Genomic DNA, 10,988 nt, shown 5'->3' with positions numbered 1-10,988 from the left:
ATTTTCGCTTCTACCTGAACTACTCCTTTCACACTTTTATTTGTTTCCATTAGATGCTCTTTAACAAAAGGAAACTATCCCTGAATCCAAAGGTTCATCTTTTTAAGCTCATGTATTTTTTGCCTAAAGTGGGAGAACAGAGTATGAATGGGATAGGGATGGGTCCTTAATATATTGGCCACAGGAGGTATAGTTGAAGTTATAGAAGGAAAGTTGGTTTGCCCAATGGCCTGAGCAGCATTCACATCTCTCTGCACTTCCTTGAGGTGGAGCATTTCCCCACATCAAGCTGTAATGTGTCTGGACAGGATACTTTCTGTCATGCATTTATAAAAATTGATGAGTGAAATAAGGGAAATGGCAAATATCCGTAGGTTTCAAAGGAAGTAGGGGCATTGGTGTGCATTCTTGGCCATATTGTCAGCATTAGACCAGGACAGGCTGTTGACAATATTCTCCCCCCATTTCCACCTCAGCACCATTGACACAGGGGCTTGTGCTCACCCCACCCATGATTTCCTGTCAATGACCAGCTCATTTGTTTTCCTGATATTGAAGGGAGAGTTGTTGGCCTACCACAATGACACTAAGCTCTTTATCTCCTTCCTGTAATCTATGTCATCACTATTTGAGAACTAAGCTAGATAGTAGTAAAATCGGTACAATAGTGCAATCAATAGTTAGATCTGTATTTGGCCATGCAGCCATGAGTATATTTGGGCTATGTTCTTATGGTTTTTTTTTGCCACAATGGATGAGATCATGTTTCAAGCCTTTTTCTGTGTGTGGCATGAGGACATTTGCTCTCATTAACAAATATGATCAAGATGGTTGTGGTCAGAAAGCAAGTCAAACCAAATTGGCAACCTATACATTGTTAAGGTGGTAAGTTTTAACAATGTTTTTTTCTTTGATTGCCTTTTGCAAATTTAGTAAATATTTTTTCCCAACCAAGAATGCCATATTCTGCAGGGTAGAGTTCAGTAAGAAGAGTGCTGATATAGAAGGATATCTTATTGGTGTAAAATTAATAAAAAGTTTGTGGCAACTTTCATATCTGCTTTAACAAATTCCAAGAAATTTTACAGGCAATTAACTAATTTTGAGTGGTCAGGGCCAAAATAGGGTCATAGGAAAACATGCGATTTTGGGGCCATAAAAGGGGAGGGCAGGGTACAAGGTATCAACGAATATATAATTATATATGGTACTTTCCTTGAGATTCAGAGGTTTCCTTTGTCAATACAACACATTCAAAGTCTTTGTCTAAATCTTTTCCTCCCCCATCCCCTTCACTCAAATAAGGCCGTTTCTTTTACAAAAAGCATCGAGGTAACTTATTCCTATTAATGTTGTCACATTCTTCAATTAACTTAGTTTTAGCTTGATATTTCCTCTTTCAACCTCTGCCCGTTTGTATATTGAACTTTTAAACCTTCGACAAAATGGAAATGCAACCCAGTGAGATTCGTTTTAAATTCTGTAACCGACAGAATGGGTCTGTCATTTCTATTTGCCCGTTAATTTTCAGTGGTTTTTAATAAACAGCACTTTGGGACATTTGTAATTATTAACGACGTTTTGTAATGCAAGCTGTTGCCCTGTTAACCTTAAGGTTGCTTATCCAATACCGCTCCTGGAGCAATGCCACGTTCGAGTTGCAACATAGAATCACGTGATTTTATAATGTATTCTTTTTGATTGGGATACATATGCAACCTTCAAAATATTTGGCTCCTAATGAATTCTCGTTGATGGTTGGCTTCACGCCCTGACAGGCAACTGTTAAAAATATGAATGTTTTCAAATCTGTCCCACTCTTAGGGTATTTTGAAACCGATCCCGAAGACCAAATCAGCCCGAACTTGACAAACGAGAAGCAAATGACGGGATTCGCGGCTCATCAACCTCTTGCTCAACTTGCAGTGGAAAGGAGAGAATGGCCACGGAGACATTTTGTGCTTGGGTGGCGTTATTTTAGTTCTGGACCTGGATGTACGGATCAGAAACCAGTGCCGTTTACGCCAGTCGCATGAGCCGAAACAACACAACTCGGTGTCCCCATCCCCATATCTCTCCTGAGTCCTTTGTCTCGCTCATTTCAAGTGAAATCACTCACTTTCTGGGAAGTGTTGACTCCAGCGGACTGAACAATTATTTCCCTCTGACTGTTTAGTGTTGCAAAAACCTCATAAATCCGTTGACATCCTGCAAGATCCTGTTATAAATTTCGATGAGCAGGTTGACAAATGCATTAAAATTCGCGAGCTGTTAAATATTCTTTTATTTTTACTTTATTCATCAGCGCCTTCCGTTATGGAGTGAAGTGAACCGGAGTTGTTTGAAAAATCAAATTCCATTACAGGGATAACCCCGTGATCTGCACGATAAACGTGGTTGTGTGTGTGAGCGAGCGAGAGCAGAATAGCGCACAGCGTCGGATCCCTCCCAAGTTTCGAGGTGGGAGATTTTACATCAATGTTTTGAAAAGCCAACCGACTCCGTGGTTCAGGACCTTGCCCAAGACACTCAAAGTGGTTTGGTTTCCCAGCCACGAATTAGTAATCGTGTCGTTGCAGAGCGAATGGAAGACCCGCCACGCTTAACTGAAACGTGAAGGCATTGTGGAATGAGGAGCGGCTCCATCCCTTCACTTTGTTTACCATTTCTATATATGCATTCCTGCAATACCTAACTTATGAAGGTATAAAAGGCAGCAATTCGGTCCATCGGACAGATGCTGGCTTCCAGGGAGAGAAAGCCATTCATTCCCCCCAACCCCCACATTCTCGCACGCGCGAGCTTTGTCATTATTCTACTCGAAGGACAATTTGCAGAAACCCGTTTGGGTGGTGAATGGAAACCGGTGCATCAGTAGGAAACCCACAAGGAAAATAAATCCCCTTCACCCAGACAGCAACCCAAAGCGAGCATCGAACCGGGGCCGCTGCAACAGCTGCCCGCGCACAATTGAAGTGGCCGTGGGGAGCTTTGTGGGTCCCAAGCTCTGGTTTCCAAGTCCGGTAACTTGATGTCGAACGTCCCGGTACCACCCTAAGCCAAAACTACCCCGGGACCACCCGAAGATCTCTGCAGCATTGCAGAGTGAACGTGTATTTATTTATCCGTTATTATCTCCCTTTCTGTCTCATGTACCTGCAGCAAGTGAAAATATCCAGCAGTCTATTTGAGTAATACGACCACCAACTCTCATCCCACCCCTATTGTCCCGTTGTTCACCTCTTTCACGCTTGAAACTATGATGTTTCATTCGCTGCAGGACTTGTTTCTAATCTACCGACGGCTCTTTTCCATGTGCCCCGGACACACAGAAACGCCGGCAGGATTGGAGTGATTTCTTGACCCTGGACGCGAAGTTCAGGCGAGCAGATGGGAACGGTGTTTCCGTGGATGTCAGTGTGTCCAGTGGTGCGCCCTCCCTGCCCCCGCGGCAAGTCATGTGATGCGCTCCCCCGCCGTCTCCTTTGTTGTTTCGGTGACTCAGTCCCCCCCCACCTCCACCTCTCAATTCGCCCGGTGTGACTGCGAGCAGGGGAGGACAGCGGAGAGGGAGAGCCGAAGGGGGCGGAGAGAGACATTGGCCAGGAGCTGGCGGGTGGAAGAGGAGGAAGTGCCATTCATTTCACAGCTTACACTTCAATCCGGGAGAGACTGAAACGCTCGGGATTGGGGAGAAATTCGAACAGCGCGGTGTCCCGGGGAGGCAGCGAGAGTGACGAGGAGGGATGGATGGGGCGAGGACGAGCGCTTCTTCCCGTTGGACGAGGAGCCGCCGCCCGTTCCGCGTTCCGGTCACCCTCCCCCGATCAGCCGCCGCGGGATTGCTCGCCCTCACTCAGCGGCTCTTCTCCACTCCGGCCATGGTGGTGTCAGAGTTGCTCTCCCCTTGCCAGCAGCGCCCGTTTGCCGGACCCTCGGCGTGCTGTTGCCTCTGGTTGTTCGGCGTGTTGGTTCTCAGTAGCCTGCCGGCAGGGCTGCCCGCGAACCCGCTCTCCGGCGCCGAGTGTCAGAGCGCCAAAGGCAAGGGAACCAATTGCTCAGGTGGGTGAGACACAAAGAAACCTGAAACAACGTGAGCTGCTTTCTCCAGCCGGGCGTCTGAGAACAAAGACGGTCGGGGTCCGTTAAACGAGCAGCATGCGAACCTCCACTTAACGTTGCGTCTTTTGTGTGTGTTGGTGCGAAGGGGCCGGTGGATGGGTCAGGGAAAGGCGACAGATTGAACGGAGCGCCGTTGTCGCTTTGATGTTGCTGAATGGATGTTGCAACGGGGAGTAGCAGGTGCATGAAAATGGCCTGGAGAATCCCCACCCCCATCACCCCCGACCGTCCCTTGGCCGCTGATAAGATCGAAAGATAGAGCCTCCCCCGGGATTTCACGTGACCTTCGCTATTAAAATTTTAACAAAGGGTTTATTTTTTTTGAGAAAAGAATAAAAAGGCTGACTGACAGATCTTGGGCAGGTCCGCCAGCCATCAGCTTTTGGCGTGGACCTGATAGTGAAACCACGGTGAAATCCTCAGTCATTTTTTGCCATTTAAATTTTGTCCATGTCCAATTATGGAAAAGGACTTTTTGCTTGTGATGGTTCAACTTCAGCATCAGTCCCCCCACCCCCCACCACCACCACCACCACCTGCAGAGTGTGCCCGAATTTCCTGTTGGTTAGTATTCTTCTTTCTTTGGCTTGGCTTCGCGGACGAAGATTTATGGAGGGGGTAAAAAAGTCCACGTCAGCTGCAGGCTCGTTTGTGGCTGACCAGTCCGATGCGGGACAGGCAGACACGATTGCAGCGGTTGCAAGGGAAAATTGGTTGGTTGGGGTTGGGTGTTGGGTTTTTCCTCCTTTGCCTTTTGTCAGTGAGGTGGGCTCTGCGGTCTTCTTCAAAGGAGGCTGCTGCCCGCCAAACTGTGAGGCGCCAAGATGCACGGTTTGAGGCGTTATCAGCCCACTGGCGGTGGTCAATGTGGCAGGCACCAAGAGATTTCTTTAGGCAGTCCTTGTACCTTTTCTTTGGTGCACCTCTGTCACGGTGGCCAGTGGAGAGCTCGCCATATAATACGATCTTGGGAAGGCGATGGTCCTCCATTCTGGAGACGTGACCCATCCAGCGCAGCTGGATCTTCAGCAGCGTGGACTCGATGCTGTCGACCTCTGCCATCTCGAGTACCTCGACGTTAGGGGTGTGAGCGCTCCAATGGATGTTGAGGATGGAGCCTTTCAAAAGCCTATCTCTCCCAAGCCCCGCCGTTGGGTGTCCGATACTAAACCATCTGAAGAGACTTCTCTTTATGAGAGCGAGAAGTCCGTTACAGCTGCCTGCTGCTGAGAATAGAAAATCATCTATGAAATAATTGGTTCGACTATTGTACGCAAACGCCCTTGTTATGATTTCAGAATATATTCAATTTAGTCCATGTTCCTCTTTCTGATACTTTTATATGTATGGAATAGTTCGTGTTCACGAAGGATTAGGGCTTGCTCTGCTAAATTAAATCGACCAAAGGGCAAAATCTCGTGGAGATTTGAGTGAATTGTTTTGCATTTAGTTTCTACACCTGATTGGTGCAACATTTTTAAGGATGCATGGAGTTAGTGCCCCCCCCCCCCCTCCAAAAGAACCTGGAAAAACCCTGCTATGAGCTAATAGAGGTTTGAACCCATTTATTTAAAAAAAATCATATTTGAATGGTTTTCTCCTAGACACAAGGATTGCTGAAACTAAACTAAACATCGTTCAATTCCAGTTCAGTAACTTTTCATGATTCTTTTTTTTAAATCTGGTTATGTCATACCATACATGCCACATGGTCATCTAAGTAGTGCATCACTTTGTTACACTTATACAGTTCATAATGTAAAGAATTACACTAGTGGAAAATTGGACAGAGATTGTTATATTTAACTATTTTCCAATATCCTTCATTTTTCCTTTATTAATTTCAATATTCTTTATTTGCAAAAAAAAATCGAGTACTACGCTTAAAAATCCTCCTGCAAAAAAAGTAACAAAAGGTCAGTCAATTGACTAATCAGCATTAATTCAGTAAATTGAATAAGGGTATTATTGCAATGGGCAGCAATCTTGATCTGATGGATGTATTCTGGAGAGATTGTGTAAATTCTGTATGAACTTGATACATTTTTAAAATTAAGAAACCCAGGTTATTACTGAGAGTGAAACAATAAAAGAAGACTCCGATTCAGGAAGGAGTGAACAGAATCTTAAAAGGATTTTTGTAGTGTGTCATTCATTTAGGAGAAGAGTCAGAAGAAGGGTTTTAAAAGTTCTGAGCCCAGAGAAAATCAGCAGAGATGGTAATCAGCAAACAGTTCTAATTTCAAGAAAAGAGAAGTAACAACAACATGAAAAGTTCAAACAGAATAAATGAGGAGAGATTAGATGAAGAGTTAATATAATGATATTGATGAACTGGAGGTTGAAATGAGAAAACATCAATTGAAGACAAAAGATGAAACTGCAAGATAGTCCACCTTTTTTAAAAAAAAAAGATTTTCATGTCTTGGACACCAATTTTCCCAAGACTTAGTGAGGAAACAGTTTGACAGCAAATGGAAAACCATATTCTTGAACATAATTTCATGAAATGATAGGTCCATTTTAAGTCCGAAACATTGAACAAAAACAGAGAAGACAAACAGAATTATAACATAGCTTTCATTGTTACTTCCAAATCAAAGCAGGACTGCTTTTTTTCTAAGCTAATACTCCAGTATAGAATTTAATGAATAAATCTGTATATTGAGACTCTTAACTGAAGCCCTGGCAGCTGTATTAGATGGGTGTAAAAGATCACAAGGTAGAATCGTTTTCTCCAGTGCTCCAGCCAATATTTATCCTTCGTTCAGAAACACAATGAAATGATTGGCCCAGTATGCCATTGCATTCAATATTTTATGGGAGCTTGCTGTAGACAAAAATAGCCTCTTTATTTCTGACATGACAACAATCAGAACAATTCAAGACATTATGGCTGTATTTTTTTTTACTTTCTCTTGATTTCCCTATCTTCATTTTAATTCCTCTTTGGTTGAATAATTGATGCACCCAGGGTGGGGCTGAATCTACTTGAACTGGAACCCCTTACATTCAATACATGTTTGAGGAGCCAGTGCACATGCTCCTCTCTTGACCATAGTATGAAGGGCCCATCAAGTTGTTTTAGCTGGACGATTATAAGCTATTCAAAACAAGGACCAGAACTTGTTAATATTTTAATATTAAGTCATTGACTTTTCATCAGAATGAGTGAATTGTAATGAGCCTGAAACATGAGGCCCTTTCTCCTTTTCCACAGATACTGCCCAATCTACTCAATACTTTGCTTTTATTTCTGATTTCTGTCTGTTAAGTATTTTACTTTTATAGTTATAGTTCTTTTTATAGATTATTGCAGGGCTAGATATACCACTGCTGGCCCATTGAACTCTTGAGGTAAAGTGTAGCTCCATTAAATTTATAGCTTTTTCAGTCCATTGTATTTCTGTCAGCACTGGCTGCTCAACTAAATCTGTCTAATCCTATTTATCTACTATTTCTCTATATACTTTCATATATTCTTATTGAAAAACTGTTGGGTAGACTTGTGAAAGTCAAGAGGAAACTGTGGCTTTGAAGAGCTGGAAAAAAAACATGATAGAGCTTTCAGATCTGAATTGCAAAACCTTGCAGAAGTCCTCTGGGGAAAATAATGCATAAATTATTGATGTGAGATCCATGCAAAGTAGTTTGCAAACCAAAAACATTTTTAAAATATAAATATCTGACTTTCAAAAATAAGTAGTTGTATGATTCTTGTTGAAGATAGATTTCTGTAATATTTATGTTAATCGTGTGCCGTGCTGTTAATTAGGACTATAGAAATCATGCTTTTAGTTAAATTTATGCATGCATTATGCAATTCATTTGCATCACTTTAGTGCAGATAAACATAAAAACACAAGAAACAGCGTGGTTGCGGTGTATCAGAAGCACTTGAAAGAAATAGGCCTTAATAGCTGACAGCTTCTGCAAATATGAAGGAAAAGCAGAAAGGAATCAGAGAATAGGGAAAGAAGATAAAAGAATAAGGCAAAAGTCGTTGAAGAAAAATGAAAGAGGTAAAGAATGAAAAATTGAGAATTAATAACAGAGAGACAATAGAGACATATAAGAGAACATACTATTCCTTGAAATGGGGCAGCGGGATGCACGGACATGCCATGTCTCTGAGGGGACTCTCTTTGCTTCTCTTTCTTGTCTTGATCCTGGTGCTGTTATAATGGCACTTCTGTTGTGTGCTCTTATGGGACAAACAAAGGAAGACCTTTTTTTGTATCTTTGTGTACATAACAATAAATTCAATTTTGATCTTGAAAATGTAGAACCACAAACAATATTGATTATAATTAGTAGTTTTATTACCACTGACAATAATGATACCTATACCATTGACATAAAATTCTAATTCTTCAATACAGTACATTTGATTAAACTCCTGTCCAAATCCAGCATTATCAGATTTTCTCTCCAATGTCTTTCAATGGCTTAGAGTATGTGATGATAACAGCTTGTTTGCACAAGGCACCTTTAACATATCAAAACATCATAGAGCACTCACTGGGAACTTTGAAAGAGAATTTTAGAGCCATGTAACCAGTTCCAAATAGGTAGGGTGTAATTGAGCCAAACACAAAAGTAAATGTGATGTCCTTTGAAACCAATAACCTGCAGTTGAATGTTGGGGAAGAGCTTTCCTTGAAGGTCTCAGGCCTGAAATATTGGAAATATATCTTTACCTCCTATGGACAGTATGAGATGAGCTGAGTTCTTCCAATATTTCTGTGTATTTTTGCTACAATCAGAGTGTCTGCTGACTTCCATGTTTCACTCCGTTGTAGGTTGGGGCTTGGATATAGGACATTCTTATGACCAATCCAGACTGTCAGTTAGAAAATCTTAATTGGACTTGGTTTTCCACTTTGGATGTTATGTGATTTCAGCTAGTCTCCATCATTTGTTTTTGACTTGCCTCCATATGAAGGATCATCTGGAATCAGGATACAAGTCTCTGCTTTTTTTTGATTTAGATTCAGATTTATTGTTAGAGTACATACATGACATCAATACAATCCTGAGATTCCTTTTTCCCGCAGGCATGGCAGAATTACCACTAATATGTAGTGCAAAAAATAAACTGTATACAGTATAAAATATAAACAAAGACCTATAGACAAACTGGGCAATACAAAGAGAACAAAAAGAAAATAAATAAAGTACACAAGTAAGAGTTCTTAAATGAGTCTCTGAATGAGTTTGTCATTGAGGAGTCTGATGGTGGAGAGGGAGCAACTGTTCCAGAACCTGGTGGTGCGAGTCTTAAGGCACCTTGTGGTGAATCTGTGTTGTGCTGTCAGTCTTTCCCTGTGCTTAGTCTGCTTTACTGACATTGGACGTGTATTATCTCTACCACTAAAGACACTCCCCTTGGGTATATCTGTGTATGCACCCATTGTCTTTCATTATTGTACCATTAGTTTCTGCTAATAAAAGCCATGATTCCTGGTTAACTACACAGCCTTCGTTTTCTTCATTAACTGGCACTTCACACCTATACCTCTTTCCTGATGGCAACAGCGAGAACAGAGCTTGTACTGAGTATTTAGCGGGGTATCAGCAAGGGCTAAAGGAAGAATTAAGATAGGAGGCATTGCTACTTCTTCTTCTCTTCTTTGGCTTGGCTTCGCGGACGAAGATTTACGGAGGGGGTAAATGTCCACGTCAGCTGCAGGCTCGTTTGTGGCTGACAAGTGCGATGCGGGACAGGCAGACACAGTTGCAGCGGTTGCAGGGGAAAATTGGTGGGTTGGGTGTTGGGTTTTTCCTCCTTTGCCTTTTGTCAGTGAGGTGGGCTCTGCGGTCTTCTTCAAAGGAGGTTGCTGCCCGCCAAACTGTGAGGCGCCAAGATGCACGGTTTGAGGCGATATCAGCCCACTGGCGGTGGTCAATGTGGCAGGCACCAAGAGATTTCTTTAGGCAGTCCTTGTACCTTTTCTTTGGTGCACCTCTGTCACGGTGGCCAGTGGAGAGCTCGCCATATAACACAATCTTGGGAAGGCGATGGTCCTCCATTCTGGAGATGTGACCCACCCAGCGCAGCTGGATCTTCAGCAGTGTGGACTCAAAAGCATTTCTCTCTATTTCTTAATTTCATTATGGATGCCCAATTTAGCACTCCCCTCAAAGTAGTGTAAAAGTTGAAAAGACCTGGTAATACAAATTTTTGACCCATTTTACCAAAATCACATTGCTCCTGGAGATAAAGTAATAGAAAAACTGCAGTACTTCTCCCTAAAATATTTTACTCTTGCCTGTCATAGGAATGTCATCAGAGAATTAGAATATAAAACACTACAGCACAGTTCAGTCCCTTCAGCCCTCAATGTTGACCCAACCCATATATTCCTTAAAGAAAATACTAAAACCATCAAACCCCGTAATCTTTTGTTTTCCTTTCATCCATAAAAATGAAGAATTTTGAAGATGATACAAAAATTGGCCTGGTTTTTCCATTGTTGAATAGAGATTTGGACTGCAGGAAAATAATATTGGGCAGATATTTGGAAAATAAACTTTAATCTAGAGAAAAGTAAAGTATTTGAGGAGGTGCAACAATGCAAAGGAATGGATGTTATAAAAGGGCAGCACGGTTGGTGTAGCAGTTAGCACAATGCTGTTACAGCACAAGCGATCAGGACCAGAGTTCAAATCCTGCGCTGTCTGTAAGAAGTTGCTACGTTCTTCCTGTGTTTGTGTGGATTTTCCCTGGGGTCTCTGGTTTCCTCCCACCGTTCAAAACTTACTGGGGGGTGTAGGTGGCACAGACTCGTGGGCTGAAATGGCCTGTTTCTGTGCTTTATGTCTAAATTTAAATGAAAAAAAGACATTATAATGGGGATATTGAA

At 42.4% G+C, this 10,988-nt stretch overlaps 1 protein-coding gene across 6 annotated transcripts in view; it reads left to right on the top strand.

Moving 5' to 3' along the window:
* The first annotated feature begins 758 nt into the window (after nucleotides 1–758).
* LOC138751253 (tomoregulin-1-like) overlaps nucleotides 759–10,988 on the top strand; it is a 292,118-nt gene continuing 281,888 nt past the window's right edge. Inside the window, exon 1 of one of the 6 annotated variants that reach the window (XM_069913308.1) lies at nucleotides 759–885. Coding sequence is in view for 2 of the 6 variants with exons in the window: in XM_069913306.1 (XP_069769407.1) it covers nucleotides 3,747–4,062 (316 nt within the window). In the remaining 4 variants the exon portion in view is untranslated. Of the gene's footprint in view, nucleotides 886–3,519; nucleotides 4,063–10,988 lie in introns of those variants that run through there. The other 5 variants (XM_069913311.1, XM_069913310.1, XM_069913306.1 and 2 more) reach the window with 5 other exon arrangements.

The sequence above is a fragment of the Narcine bancroftii genome, chromosome 1 (genome assembly GCF_036971445.1).
Source record: "Narcine bancroftii isolate sNarBan1 chromosome 1, sNarBan1.hap1, whole genome shotgun sequence".
Classification (NCBI taxonomy): domain Eukaryota; kingdom Metazoa; phylum Chordata; class Chondrichthyes; order Torpediniformes; family Narcinidae; genus Narcine; species Narcine bancroftii.
Note: the sequence above shows the minus strand (reverse complement) of the source record. Positions and strands in the feature narration are given on the sequence as shown.